We start from the raw sequence: 16,066 nt of genomic DNA on the forward strand, positions 1-16,066 counted from the left end.
TCGAGTCACAGATCTGGGGAAAGGTACCAAATAATTTCTGTAGCGTTGAAGGACTTCAAGAACACAGTGGCCTACATCATTCTTAAATGGAAGAAGTTTGGAACCACCAAGACTCTTCCTAGAGCTGGCCGCCCAGCCAAGCTGAGCAATCGGTGGAGAATGGCCTTGGTCAGGGATGTGACCAAGAACCCGATGGTCACTGACAACTCCAGAGTTTCTCTGGAGATGGTTGTCCTTCTGAAAGGTTCCCATTTCTGCAGCACTCTACCATTTAGGCCTTTGTGGTAGAGTGGCCAGTCGGAAGCCACTCCTCAGTAAAAGGCACATGACACCCCGTGTGGAGTTTGCCAAAAGGCACCTAAAGGACTCTCAGACCATGAGAAACAAGATTGAACTCTTTGGCCTGAATACCACGTGTCATGTCTGGCGTAAACCTGGCACCATCCTTGCGGTGAAGCATGGTGGCAGCACCATCATGCTGTGGGGATGTTTTACAGTGGCAGGTACTAGAAGACAAGTCCGGATCGAGGGAAAGATGAACTAAGCAAAGTACAGAGATCCTTGATGAAAACCTAATCCAGAGCGCTCAGACTGGGGCGGTGATTCACCTTCTAACAGGACAAAGACCCTAAGCACACAGGCGAGACAACGCAGGAGTGGCTTCGGGACAAGTCTCAGTGTCCTTGAGTGGCCCAGCCAGGACCCGATCAAATATCTCTGGAGAGACCTGAAAGCAGCTGTGCAGCAACCCTTCCCATCCAACCTGACAGAGCTTGAGAGGATCTGCAGAGAAGAATGGGAGAAACTCACGAAATACAGGTGTGCCTAGCTTGTAGCGTCATACCCAAGAAGACTCTAGACTGTAATCGCTGCCAAAGGTGCTTCAATGAAGTACAGGGTAAAGGGTCTGAATGCTTATGTAAATGTTACTTTTATTTTTTTATATAAATTAGCAAATATTCGTTAACCTGTTTTCTGCTTTGTGGTATTGTGTGTAGGTTGAAGGGGATGACGACGATTAAATCCATTTTGGAATAATTCTGTAACCTAGCAAAATGTGGGAGAAGTAGTGGTCTGAATACATAAGCATGGTAAAAATTAAACTAACAGTTTGAAGATTATGGGAAATGTATTAGACGAGTTGGACACAACAGGTTCACCCGACAAGACTTATTCCAAATATTATTTTATTTTTCATTTGTTAATAACATCGTAATATACTCTGGATTACGTTCAGAAACATACGGTTATTCCTGGAAAATGTGGGTTAAGTGCAACGTAAAACAAATAAAATTACAATGGTTTGAATGAGGACTAACTGCTGTCTCAAGTTGGCCATACACCTCTCCTAAGTAATTACAAAACACTTATGACTAAATATAAAAATGTTTCGCTCTCCTAGCTGTGCCATTGAAACTAGAGCATGCACTTGTAGTTTTGTTTGGGGGACAACCCTACATCCCAGCCAACACACTTACTATTTACACAATCCAAAAATGGCCCATTTAAAAAAACATCTATCTGGTTCAGGTGGGTATCATTTGAAGGGTTGTTCTATTGCCAGCATGACTTACTAAGTTATACAATAGTCTTTGGGTTTTAGGCTTTCACAGGTGTTTGACTTGCTTGTATGACATAGTCGTATTTATTATAATCCTCAACATCTCATCTTTCAAAATACGTAGTCGTCTCAAATGTACCCCCGATTTTGTGATTTCCTATTGGTAATTAGTCTTGTGCCATCGCTGCAGCTCCCCTATGGATTCAGGAGAGGTGAAGGTCGAGAGCCATGCATTCTCCCAAACACGACCCTGCCAAGCCGCACTGCTTTGTTACACTATGTTCGCTTAACCCAGAAGCCAGCCGCACCAATGTGTCGGAGGAAACACTATACAACTGGCGACGTGTCAGTTTGCATGCACCCAGCCCACCACAAGGAGTCGCTTGAGTGCGATGGGACAAGAACATGCCGGCCGGCCAAACCCTCCCCTAACCCGGACGATGCTGGGCCAATTGAACATCGCCTCATGGGGGGAGACACGACTCTAGTGACGCTTCAAGCACTGCTGTGCCTTGGACCGCTGTGCTACTCGGGCAGCCAAATGTACAATAGTTGTCCATTTTAGTGGGAGGGATGTTTGCAACTTCTTGTTGTGTGTGGGAGGTGTTAAAAAGGGTCAGTCAAAACCCATGCAGTGCTATAAAGCGTAGACTGAGCTGACATTTTATATCATGTTACTTTACAGCCACTGTGTTCCAATTTCAAGTGCTTATTAGTGCCCAAATATGCCGTTTTCAACACGTATGAGGGTAAAGGGCTACGTTGCAATATACTCATCAAAGTTTCTTATCCATTTCCCTGTCCAGCTGATTGACATCACAGGCAAGGACCAGGATGAGTCTATGATTGCATTGCATGACTGCAACGGGGATGTCAACAGAGCCATCAACGTGTTGCTGGAAGGTAGCCCAGATACTGTGAGTTTGGCCTTTGTGTCCGGGCTTAGTTGTTGGCAAAGGGAGGGAGTAAACCAAGTTACCCATCCAGCTCATTACAGGGAAAGTGGAATTTTCACTTTGGTATGCATTCATGTCAGTGGGAGACTAAGCGGAAGTTAAGATTCTCCCCTAACATAATCAAACTGAACCCTGTCACCTCACCTCTCTCCTCAGGACTCTTGGGAGATGGTGGGGAAGAAGAAAGGAGTGTCTGGTCAGAAGGAGCCTGGCCATGCTGAGACCGGAGAGGAAGGAAAGGAGAACCGGGAGAGGGTAGCAGAGAGGGACGTGGCACGTCGTCGAGGTGGAGCCCCACGCAGGGGTAGAGGGGCTAGTAGGGGACGAGAGTGTGAGTAGAAAGCACATGCCTTTTGCTTTAGGGTCGTGGGATGTGACACTGGCATACAAATAGGCTCTTTGTAGCTCCTGCCCTTGTTGTGGAGGGGACAGTGTGTGCTACCAACATTCTCTCCTTATTTTTCTGGAATAAAAATTGCCATTGTAGCGACTGAACAGACATGTCTAACTTCAAATGTAATTTCTGACTCCACACACGTCTGTTTTTCTTCCCTACCTCTAATGCGCTCGCCATCTCCTCTCAGTCCGTGTACAGGAGAATGGTCTGGATGGAGGAAAGGCTGCTGGGATAGCAGGCAGGGGCACAGAGCGAGGCCACAGGGGGAGGGGCAGAGGAAGAGGTAAGTCCCTCGATCATTGGCAAGAGCTGTTGGTTGGACTCCTGATACAAGTTCCCAACACAAACTAAGGCTAATGCCCCCTCCTAGTGTGTCAGATGTCATAGCATTCCAGTGCTCCGGATGAAACTTTTACCCTGGTGCTACGTAACCTTTTCAGTTGGTGACACCAGTCCATGATTTTGTCAGGAATGCATGATTCAAGATATTTTAATGTGCACCCTATTCTAGTGATTGTCATAAATGTTGGGTTGACAATTAGTTGGTTACTGTCAAAATAGAGCTCTAAAATTATCACTTTTTTCTTGTTGGCTTTGCATACATGTGTGTACTAATATCATATGGGCTAATTCAACTACCTGAGGAAGTAAACTCAAAACACGTGTTAGATTGCTAACACTAAACATAATACCTACTGCTAATAGCCATGTATTACCAATCTAACAGTAAACTTGAGTCCTATATGCACTCAATGTGAAGCTTGCACCAATTAGACCAATTAAATGTTTTACACTCAGCCGAGTCAAAGGGTCGCAAAATGCGGCTAAATGGTTGCATTATAGAGCCATGCGTTCTCTGTAGCGCGCTCAATACCATTTTAATGTGCATTCAAGAGGGCAAATGTTCCTCAAGGGACAATTCATTCTATTTTCTGTAGTATTTTTGGGTCAATGGTGTAACTTGTCTGTCCCTCTAGGGGGAGAACGGGAGCGAGGCAGGCGAGGGGGGCGGTTTTCTGCGCAGGGCATGGGGTAAGTGAACACCTGTGCTGCTCACAGAGAAAAATGTCTGTTCCCTTTTGCCATAGTCACCAGAGAGCAGGACCTGGCCCATTTTAAGAATATACATCGGCCAAATCAAGTTGAAATGGGCTGTACATAAACCCTTATGTAACTCAATATGACCACCTCTGTACACTCGTCTGTGAATATGGGATTTGCATTCAAATCCGATATTGGTAGACCCCACACCATACATGTAACTCAACGGGTGGGCATTGAGACTGTTGCACATAGGGTACTGCTCTCGGTGTCTCTGACATGGTGTTCTTGTTCCTTGTCTTTCCCTTTTGGGTTGAATGGAGCACCGGTTTGTGTGTTTGTATTGTCTGTCTGTGTATGCATTGCCTCTTACCCAATCCTGGTCATTGAGCACCCTAGATGTTTATATACAATATATTTTTGATTGTTTTAACGAGGCTCACAGTGACGATTGTAAACAATCCTTTATACCGGCTTTGATAATGAGTAGTATCAAATTCATTCTACATTAGAAATATGTCTATCTTGTATGTCACTTTGTATTTAATTATAATTAACACATAGTTGGCTATATAATTCCTCCTAGGTGTCAGGGCTAGCATTTAAGCTCCAGTGAGATGAGTCTACTATTTCTAGGGTTGTCAAAGACCAGGCTTTGTGGGGTTTAGGTGAGTGGGCGCTGCTAGTGTGGGCTCTTTCCCAGGGGTGCAGCAGGTTAAAACGCTTCCTCAAAGATGAACCTGCATGTTCATTTCATCCCTTTGACATAATTAATGGTGATTTTTATGTCTGAATCACCTGGTTTGTGGAACATAAGATTAACTGATCATAAAATGCGAAAATTGTGTTTTAATGGCTACTTCAACTGCATCAGTGCTTTCATTTTAACAAGTTGAAATTATCTTTTAATGTTATTCTACAGTGTATAGGGATACGTTAGAGGAGAGGGCCAATGCGTTGGCTGTGGCAGAACGGCTCCAGTCAGCCGGCGTGTATGTGTGCGCAAGTTTGGCTTGTTCTGATGGTGACTAACCTGGAGAGTGAGTGAGCCAGTGCCATAGGCTTACATAGACTGACTGACAGGCAGTTTGTGTTGCGTTGTCCCCAACATGTCCCTCTTAGGATGTGTTGCTTCCGCTGCTGCTCTTGTGGCCTTTGGGCGCCTGTGTTTGCATGAGTGTGTTCTGTTGGTTTTAACTGTGCTTCCTCTTCTGATCATAATGCAATTATTGTTACTTATGGAACACAGTCTTCAGTTTGAGTGTTTGTTTGGCAGCCATGTGTTCCCCTTTTTTAGTCTACCAACTACACCTATAGAAAGTGACACTGCCCCAACAATGCAGTGTTGACAGATGTGTGTTGCAGAAGTGTGAGTGTAGTGACTTGTCCATGCATGTGATTTCCCTACATTCCTCTGTAAAATAATGAAGTCTAAAACCACACACTGCATCCCCATCTGTCCCCGTTGTGCTGCTTGTAATCGTTGCTGTTGTTTTTCCTCTAAAGCCAGATTGATAAGGGGCCCAGATATGATTTTTCAGGAGATGAGAGGTGAGTGCACCGCCACTGGTGTGTCAGTGTGTCAATCTTGCTATCTTTTGGGGGGATCATTCTGCCAAATGCCACGAGAGAGGGAAGGATGGAGCTAGACACACAGGGTATCAGGGCAGATGAAACCAATGTCGTGCACCCTGGGAACACGATACAGGGTTAAATGACAGCTGTCTATTGAACATCGAGGGTAAACCTGTTCACCCAAGCCCCATAAGAAATCACATGAATGTTTATTGGTTGCTTACACAGTTTGGCAGGTGTTATAGCGGTGCGTTGAAATGCTTATCTTAACAATGCAGTCAAATATCAATGTGTAGGGAGGATGCAATAAATCAAGGAGGGCAGGACGAATCCAATTAATAACCCAAATAGCACTGTAGCAGTATCAATTGAATCTGTACATCTCTACACTGGGGAATTTACACATGCTAAACTAAAATGCAATCTACAGTAGTAGCTTATTCTAATAGTTCTATGTCAGGGATACAGTATTTAAATTCTGTTAAATGGGTGTGACCAGTGGTTCAATCAAAAGTCCCTCCCTGCCAATCTACAGCACCCCTGTTATCGTTGGTTCTCACCGGGAGCTAGTCAAACATGAATAGTCTGAATTCCAGTCAGATCCTGAAAATGACTGAAGTCCGTCTACTGTACTGCACTAGGTTGTACTGCACAACTTGTGTGCCTGAGCCTGAAAGAAGCAAGAGAATAGTTATTTTAAGGATGCGTGCTTTTCTATAATTGTCTCTGAAGGGTTGCTGTGAAATGATGCGTTGAAAGACGTTATGTTTTTTGCCACCGCACAGTGCCAGAGAAAGAGTTGAGGAAAAATAAGGCACTGCCTGGATTATTTTCCCATTCCTTGGTTGTCCTCCAGTATTTTTTAATCTGTCATCCTGAGATTTCTCAGATGAATGTTGTCTAACTGCTACACATCAGATCACCTCAATCACTTCCTCGATCTCGCTGCTTACTTACTTCCTCCTTTACAGTATATCTCACCCAAGTCAAATATTCCAGTTGGTTGACTCATAGGAAGGGGTTGTGCTCAAAACCACGGCTTCTTCTCTTTTGTAGAACGTTCAACCCGGCGGACTACGCTGAGCCGACCCAGACAGAGGAGAGCTACAGCGGGGGAAGCACCTGGAACAACACGGGAAACCTGGAGCCAGAGGAAGGACCCAGTAAGGAGCCCAGCTACTGCTCAGCCCCAGTCCAAAACCACCCAGCCTAGACCCTTGATATATCTCTGCAAGATGATGGAAAGTCCATCTAGTTTATCTAGAGCTAAAGGAAGGAACCATTAAGAAACCAAGCTAGTGCCTAGTCCAAAAACACACAACCTTTACACTTCCTGTAGACCTAAAATAATCAGAAAGATGGGTGTAGGCAAGATGGTGGAAAACCCAGCTGGCTTACCAAAGGGTTAGGTGGAAGTTAGCTTAACATTCCAGCTCAGACTGCTAACTCTAGCAGGCTTGTAATGGGCGTGCATGTGGCTAGTTGAACTCAACTCTTAATTGAGACCATTCTGGCTATGGTGTGAAATAGGCTTTTAGAAGTGTCAACTTTATTTTATGACTTTTCGTTCATAGTCTTTGGTGTACTTATCAATGCAGTAGCACCTTTTCCCCACTCCTATCGATGAAATCATTTAAGTCAAGTTTTACTGTGAAGTTTCAAGTGTGTTCTATTATTACTAAATGTGATAGGTATTTTAATAGGGGTGTAACGGTTCTGTATGAAATGCGGTTTTAGGGTCACGTTTTGGTACAGCGGGAAAATGTACAGGCCATTCACAATGTTCAGCTTTCAAAATGGTTGTGAAGTCGTAAATACAAGTTGAATGCATTCATATGATTTGAACTCGTTGAGAAACCATTTGGCGTCAACGATAAACTAAAAGTACAGCTATATGTGTAAACAAATTAGTTAAAACACATAAATAGATTGTTATAAATATTTTGTTGTATTAACTGCCAAAACTGCTCTTCTGGAGGCCATTTCCTTAGGTGACCATGTGGGAGAAGTGGATGATAGCCTAGTTTCCCACAAGTAATAACCAGATTGAGGGCTGTTCAAGTGGATCTTTCTCATGTCATATTTGGTAAATTTCCACTTGGTTACGAACGCACCATGACACTGTCTCAAGTGTCAATTGCGCACTTGTGACTTACCACCCCCTTTATATCTTTTATGTGTTCATTTGGGTTCACAGGCTGAACCAAAGTCCCCTTATCAAACTGTTTGGTACGTGTACCGGTACACTATTTTAACGCTATTTTAAAAAATAAAATAAAACATTTGGGTAATAAAATATTGAATCTGTCTTTCTCAAATGAAGGGGATGATGACAAATTCTTAACAAGTGGAGGGAATCTGATTTCATTGCTCAACTCGCAGCTCACGCTTCATTCTAAATAAATGAAGTTAGTCTGCCCTGGAGCAGGTTAGTTCTGAAGGATTCATTGCCATAGAAATGTACTTTGCTTAAAGGTGAGCTATTTTCATGGTCCAGGTTATCCCGAGTTAAACTCAGTTAACTTTGGTCAACTCGCTAACGCCATCTTCACGGTACCCCTCTGTAATCTTACATGTCTCACCTTTCACTTCTGCTTTTTGTAGGGATTGAGTACTCTGCAGGAGGAGAGGGAACAAATTACCAACCCAAGTTTGACTCTGCCCCTTGTAAGATTGAACCTCCATCCTTTTTTTTGTTTGATGCCTGGTTGGTTTGAAACTTATTACTCAGTATTTTTTTTTTCTCTACGTTTCTATAGGTGCCTGGAGGAGTGCGACGGAAGAGTGGGGTACTGAGGACTGGAATGAGGACGTGAGTACATTTTTACTATGCCTATTCATTGATTTGATGGTGTGCCTATTTGATGTATGACTTATTGATGTACTCCTTATTTTGACAGATCTCATCTTTTGAATGTAAAAATAATGACATCACATTGTATGTTTCTGCATATAGCACCCTCAAAGTATTCATACACCTTGACTTATTTCAGTCTTTTTGTTACAGCCTGAAAAGGAAATGCAGAAATATCTCACAAGTATTCATCCCCCTGAGTCAATACTTGGTAGAACTCCTTCGGTAGCAATTATAGCTGAGTCTTTCTGGGGAACTCTAAGAGCTTTCCACAGCAGGATTTGTGCAACATTTGCCCATTTTTTTTTTATATATATTTTTTTAAATTCTTCAAGCCTTGTCAAATTGGTTGTTGATCATTGCTAGACAACCATGTTCAGTTCTTGGCGTAGATTTAAGTCCAAACTGTGTCAGCCACTCAGGAACATTTACTGTCTTGGTAAGCAACTCCAGTGTAGATGTAGCCTTGTTGAGGTTCTTGACCTACTGAATAGTGAATTAATCTCCCCAGTGCCTGGTGGCAAGCAGACTGAACCAGGATTTCCTGTAGGATTTTGCATGTGCTTAGTGCCATTCCATTTCTTTTTTTATCCTGGAAAAACACCCCAGTCCTTAATGATCACATGCATACCCATAACATGATGCAGCCGCCACTATGCTTGAAAATATGGAGAGTGGTACTCTGTAATGTGTTGTATTGATTTGTCCCTAACACCTTGCCACACTTTTTTCAGTATTTAGTGCCTTGTAGCCTAATTGAGACCAGGGTCTCATTCCCAATGGTGCCCTGAGTACCAACAATTTTTCACAACAGGAAGAATGATTTACATTACAATTAAAACAAGAATGAAAAAAAAAAGCACAATTTCAACCATAAAACTACACTCAATTAGGGCTGGGTGGTATATACCGTATTTTACTATATACCAGTATTCATGCACGGACCGGTTAGGGTTTTCACTTTACCTTCTGTAACGGTATTTTATGTTTGGTTTGTTAAATGTGATGCACTGTGTAATGTCCATTTTTTTTTTTTTTAAATGGCTTACTCTACTACTTGAGCATGTTTGTGCAACAGTATCTTCTAAATCAGAGGAATAGGTGAAGCATGAATAAAGATTGAATGTAGCCAAAGATTATAGGATCCCCTAGGAAATACTGAACTTTGGTTCCTACCCTGTCACAACTCATCCATGGCATTTTCATTCATTGTCATGTCAAACACTGTATTCAAAGTGCCCACTATTTATATTCTAACTATAGAATTATAATAATCATTCCATTTCCGTGATTCCAAAAGTCGACATGTATTTTGATCTAAATTGCAATTGCAACATTTGGTTAAAAATAAGGCCCGTTATTTTTGCCCGTATCGTGGAAATTATCTCAAATGGGTGCAGGAAAAGCAGAAATTGATGGAAATGCAGGAAATTATTTTAGGTTGGAAGTTGAATTGAACAGTATAAAACCATCTGAACGGAGAAAGACCCATTGAAATAAGCAAATTTAGAACATTTATTAATCAAAATCATGTTGAACTGTCAAAATACCATATTTTGGCCATACCGCCCAGGTATACACTCAAACTGCAATCCTCAATGAATTCATTAAATACCAGTCCTAAACTGCCTTAACCAAGGAATCAAGATGCAAGGACTTTTGTAGGTTATTCCAACAGTGGGGGGCACTAAAACTAAAGGAGGCTCTACCTTAATTGGTTGAGACCAGAGGGACCTCGAGTTAACCAGTCCTGTGAGTGGGTTTGGTAGCTCATTTTATACGTTAGCAACAAAGTTAAGACATTTGGAAGCTTGTGTATTATGGCTTTGTAATCAAAGAGTAATGAATTGATTTTACGGGACTTTAATGAGGACCAGCCACCCTTTTGGTACAGGATGCAGTGGTGAGTATTAAAAACTGTCACCGAGGATAAAACGAATAGCGCTATGGTAGACCACATCCAGAGGTTTATGAGTAGTGGCTGCTGAAATCTGGTAAATGGTGTCACCATAATCAATAACTGGCAGAAAAGTTGACTATCTGCTTCCTGTTATATAGGTAGAGGAAATATATATTTCTAAAAAAGCCGACAACTGCCTGAGTTACACCAGGAACACACAATCCCTCCATCAGTGCTCAGACCGATGGAGGCTGGACTGAGGGCTTGTAGGCCTGTTGTAAGGCAGGTCCTCACCAGCAACAACGATGCCTGTGGGCACAAACCCACCATCGCTGGACCAGACAGGACTGGCAAAATGGGCTCTTCACTGACGAGTCGCGGTTTTATCTCACCAAGGGTGATGATCTGATTTGTGTTTATTTTCGAAGGAATGAGCGTTACTCCGAGGTCTATACTCTGGAGCGGGCTCGAGGTGGAGGGTCCGTCATGGCCTGGGGTGGGGTGGTGTCACAGCATTGTCGGACTGAGCTTGTCATTGCAGGCAATCTCAACACTGTGCATTACAGGGAAGATCTCCTCCCTCATGTGGTACCCTTCCTAAAGGCTCATACTGACATGACCCTCCAGCATGACAATGCCACTAGCCATACTGCTCGTTCTGTGCGTGATTTCCTGCAAGACATGAATGTCAGTGTTCTGCCATGGCCCGGCAAAGAGACTGGATCTCAATTCCATTGAGCACATCTGGGACCTTTTGGATCGGAGGGCTAGGGCCATTCCCCCCCATAAATGTCCGGGAACTTGCAGGTGCCTTACAGGACTGGAAAATCTGGTGCAGTCCATGAGGAGGAGATGCACTGCAGTACTTAATGCAGCTGATGCACTGCAGTACTTAATGCATACTGTTCCTTTGATTTGAACCCCCCCCACACATCCCCCTTTGTTCAGGGACACATTATTCCACTTCCGTTAGTCACATGGCTGTGGAACTTGTTCAGTTTGTCTCAGTTGTTCAATCTTATTGAATCTTGTTATGTTCATACAAATATTTAAGTTTGAACGTAAACACAGTTGACACAGGACGTCTATTTTTTTGCTGAGTTTATAAGGTAAGAAGGTCCGATTTTGCTGCTCTAACATAGCTTGGTCAACAGTTGCGGCAATGGCATACATAAGTGTTGTCTGCATAGATTAATATTACACCTTTTGTAATATCCAGGAAACTAGACTTAACGCCATCAGAGATCACACATTGAGTCCTGTCTGACAATTTTCAAACCAATTGCAAGCCTGATCCAGGCCTATTTTAGTCAACTTTTGAATAAGAATGGGCTGGTCAATGGTATCGAAGGGCTTGGATAACGTAGCGTAGTAAGCGATTCTTAAACATTGGAAAGCAAGATCATTTGGAAATGGAATACCAGAAACGTTTGTCAAATTAAAAATATAGGTTGCAATAAGTGGGGCAGAGGGCTGAAGTAGGAAGGGCTCAAGTGAACCAGACCCTGTGTTTTTAGCAATGCTCTTAGCACATCAGATACCTCAAGGGGTTCAAATGAAAATAAAGTATGTGTCGGTGCATCATCTTCTCTACAATCTGTTCTGAGGTGACTCCCTCTAGTGGGATGAGATTCATTTTCAGAGATTATCCTTTCAAACAGGTGGCTAGCTGAAGCGAAAGGGTTATTGAAAGCATAAAACAATTCAGATCCTGCCAGGGCTATGGGGGGTGAGTTTTGTTTCAAAGATTTGACCACTTTCTGGAAGTTGTCTGGATTACTACCACTCTGATACGTAATTCAATAAATGTGTTAATTTAGCTTTTTTATTCAGGGATAGACATATATTTCTCAAAGGTTTCAAGGACTGGCAATCTAGCCTTAGCGAAATAGTTTCTGTAATTTCTCAGAAAAATACAATTGTATTGGTTACATACACATATTTAGCAGATGTTATTGTGGGTGTAGTGAAATGCTTGTTCCTAGCTCCAACAGTGCAGTAGTATGTAACAGTTCACAACACACATCTGAAAGTAAAAGGGCATTAAGAAACATTTTAGATTGAGGAATGTTGGCGTGGCATTGACTAAAATACAGTAGAATAGAATACAGTATATACATATGAGACGAGTAAAGCAGTATTTAAACATTAACGTGACTAGTGATCCGTTATTAAAGGGGCCAGTGATTCCAAGTCTGTATATGTACGGCAGCAGTCTGTAAGGTGCAGGGTTACATAACCGGGTGGAAGCTGGCTAGTGATGGCTGTTTAACAGCCTGCTGTGTTTGTCTCCCGGTCCCAGCTTTGATGCACCTAGATGATAGTGGGGTGAATAGGCTGTGGTTCGCGTGGTTGATGTCCTTCTTGTGATGGTTTTGCGAGATTGGGTGCTGTATGGTTTCCTGGAGGTGAGGCATGTGCCCCTGGTGATGCGTTGGTTCAGATCGCACCACCCTCTCGAGAGTCCTGCAGTGTTAGGTGGTGCAGTTGCCGTGCAAGGTAGTGGTAGAGCCCGACAGGATGCTCTCAATTGTGCACCTATAAAAGTTTAGGGGTCAAGTCAAATTTTCAGCCTCTTCGTGTTGAACAGGCGCTGTTGCACTGCCTTCACCACATTGTCTGTGTGGGTGGACCATTTCATATCAGTGATGTGCACGCCGAGAAACTTGAAGCTTGTTTCCAACCTTCAACACCTGGGTGCGGCCTGTCACGAAGTCCCAGTTGCACAAGGCTGGGTTCAGACCCAGGGCCCCGAGCCTAGTGATGATCTTGGAGGGTACTATGGTGTTGAATGCTGAGCTATATTCAATGAACAGTATTCTTACATGGGTATTCCTCTTGTCCAGATTGGATCGAACAGTGCGATTGGCGATTGCATCATCTGTGGCTCTTGGGGCAGTAAGCAAATTGAAGTGGGTCTAAGGTGTCATGTACGGTAGAGGTAGTATGATCCTTGAATAGCCTCTCAAAGCACTTCATGATGGCAGAAGTGAGTGCTACGGGGCGATAGTAATTTTAGTTCCGTTACATTTGCTTTCTTTGGTACAGGAACAATGGTGGAAGTGGGAACAGCGGACTGGAATAGGGAGAGATTGATTATGAAACTCCAGCCAGCTGGTCTACGCATGCTCTGAGGATGAGGCTAGAAATGCCGTCTGGGCCGGCAGCCTTGCGAGGGTTTACGCCCTTAAATGTCTTACTCATGTCAGCCACGGAGGAGAGCCCACAGTCCTTGGTAGTAGCGGTTATCAAAGCGGGCTGGTTTTTCATTTTGTAGTCTTGTCTGTCGACCCTGCCACATACGTCTCATGTCTGAGCTGTTGAATTGCGACTCCACTTTGTCTCTGTACTGATGTTTTGCATGTTTGATTCCCATATGGAGGGAATAATTCAGTTTTGCTACCATTCGGCCATGGTTTCTGTTTTGGGTAGGTTTTAATTCACACTGGGTACAACTTCTCCAATGCACTTCCTGATGAACAGTCACCGTATCAGTGTATTAGTCACTGTTATTCTCGGAGTCTACCCAGAACATATCCCAGTCTGCGTGATCAAAACAATCTTGAAGCGTGGATTCCGATTGGTCAGATCAGAGTTGAATAGACTTTAGCATGGGTATTTCCTGTTTGAGTTTCTGTCTATAGGAAGGGAGGAGCAAAATGGACTTGTGGTAAGATTTGCCGAAGGGAGGGACTTGTAGACATTTCGAAAAGTTGAGTAGCAGTGGTCCAATGTTTTTCTAGTGTGAGTACTACAGTCAATGTGTTAGAATTTTGGCATTCTTTTTCCTCATTTGCTTTGCTTTAATCCCTAGCTACAATAAATGCTGCCTCAGGATATGTGGTCTCCATTTTGCATGGTTGTTTGAGGGCCTTCATGGTATTGGCTTGAGGGGGAATATACACGGCTGTAACTATAACCGAAGCGAATTCTCTTGGGAGGTAATACGGTCGGCATGAGGTATTCTAGGTCTGGTGAACAAAAGGATGTTATCACAATTCATGTGTTAACCTAGGATTACATCCATCTTTAACCCTTAGTTGTTTTTTTGACATGTTTATGTGCAACAGAGTTAAACAGGGAAATAAAACAATTATGGGCATGATCTGAGTCGATGCTAGCTGACAATCCCTCAGTCACTTAACCCCAGCTCAGACATAAAAAACTGCATAGGAAGTATCTTATGTGCAATGGGACAATGGTCACTAATCTCATTGGCAAATATCCAATTGTCTGTAAAATTGAGATTTTGTTAGAATAATATCGAAGAGGATTTTTCAGTGTTTAGCCGAGTTAGATTTAGCTCAGTACAAATATCTTTCAGCCCAACCGATACTAGCAATAACCAATCTAGATTTAAAATCATGATCAGTAATTCAGATTGAGCATAGTTATACAGCAGGTCAGACAATTTGCTAAGACCACATATGGATGCTGATAAATTCCCGATAGCGTCAGATGGGCATTTTTTTCTAAGTCTCGCACCCGCTCATTTTTCTCTACAATCAGAAAGCAAATTTGTTGGTCCGGACCTCTACAGTCCGTCTGTCAATACACTCTAAATAAAATATAAAATGGTCTGTAAATGAATAAAATATTGTGTGGAAGAATTTAACTACTCGCACCTTACACAAGTTGCTGGCTCTCCTAGGGCCCGCTCAGCAAGCTGGTGTGTGTGAAAGTAAGTATAAATGTCAAGGGAAGATGAACAGAAATCTAGGCCTAGTTTCTATTGGTATTTGTGCTCCACTAGTTACCCTTATCGGAATAGGTCACACACCTAACAGATATGAGTTTGTCTATTTGATTTTTCTGTTTTTTTATATATATTTCAATCGCTCATCTTGCTTTCTCTTCTAGCTGTCAGAGACCAAGATCTTCACAGCCTCCAGTGTGGTCTCCATGCCACTCCCCCAGGAGAATGTCACCATCACTGCAGGACAGAGGTGGGTGTGTCTGACGCGTAATGCACACACCCACAGCCATTCACAGGAAATCGGTCGATTGAAATAAATGTTAGGCCCTAATCTCTGGATTTCACATGACTGGGAACACTATGTGTCTGTTAGTCACAGATAGCTTTAAAAAAATAAGTTTGGATCAGAAAAGTATCAGTCAGTATCTAGTGTGACCACCATTTGCTTCATGCAGTGCGCCACATCTCCTTCGCAGAGTTGATCAGGCTGTTGAATGTTGTACCACTCCTTTTCAATGGCTATGCGAGGTTGCTGGATATGGGCAGGAACTGGAACACGCTGTCATACATGTCGATCCAGAGCATCCCAAACATGCTCAATGGGTGATATGAGTATGCAGGCCATGGAAGAACTGAGACAATGGGCCTCAGGAGCTTGTCACGGTATCTGCATTCAAATTGCCGTAGATAAAATGCAGTTGTGTTCGTTGTTTGTAGTTTGTGCCTGCCCATACCATAACCCCACTGCCACCATAGGGCACTCTGTTCACAACGTTGACATCAGCAAACCGCTCGCCCACACGACGCCGTACACGTGCTCTGCGGTTATGAGGCCGGTGGGACATACTGCTAAATCTAAAACGATAAAGGAAGTTTATGGTAGAGAAATTAACATTCAATACTCTGGCAACAGCTCTGGGACAATCCTAGAGTCAGCATGCCAATTGCACACTCCCTCAATAGTTTAGACATCTGTAGCATTGTGACAAAACTGCACATTTTAGTGGCCTTTTATTGTCCCCAGCACAAGTTGCACCTGTGTCATAATTATGCCGTTTAATATATACCACACCTGTCAGGTGGATG

General features: G+C 43.1%; 1 protein-coding gene across 9 annotated transcripts in view; it reads left to right on the top strand.

Moving 5' to 3' along the window:
- Positions 1-16,066, top strand: part of LOC112230007 (ubiquitin-associated protein 2-like) — a 50,757-nt gene that overhangs the window by 14,127 nt on the left and 20,564 nt on the right. For 7 of the 9 annotated variants that reach the window (XM_024396210.2, XM_024396209.2, XM_024396211.2 and 4 more), the window contains exons 4-12: positions 2,368-2,478; positions 2,674-2,848; positions 3,102-3,197; positions 3,892-3,946; positions 5,462-5,506; positions 6,587-6,693; positions 8,135-8,197; positions 8,290-8,342; positions 15,145-15,230. In XM_024396210.2, coding sequence (XP_024251978.1) covers positions 2,368-2,478; positions 2,674-2,848; positions 3,102-3,197; positions 3,892-3,946; positions 5,462-5,506; positions 6,587-6,693; positions 8,135-8,197; positions 8,290-8,342; positions 15,145-15,230 — 791 coding nt within the window. The remainder of the gene's footprint in view (positions 1-2,367; positions 2,479-2,673; positions 2,849-3,101; positions 3,198-3,891; positions 3,947-5,461; positions 5,507-6,586; positions 6,694-8,134; positions 8,198-8,289; positions 8,343-15,144; positions 15,231-16,066) is intronic. The other 2 variants (XM_024396214.2, XM_024396218.2) reach the window with 1 other exon arrangement.

Source organism: Oncorhynchus tshawytscha, linkage group LG31 (assembly GCF_018296145.1).
Source record: "Oncorhynchus tshawytscha isolate Ot180627B linkage group LG31, Otsh_v2.0, whole genome shotgun sequence".
Classification (NCBI taxonomy): domain Eukaryota; kingdom Metazoa; phylum Chordata; class Actinopteri; order Salmoniformes; family Salmonidae; genus Oncorhynchus; species Oncorhynchus tshawytscha.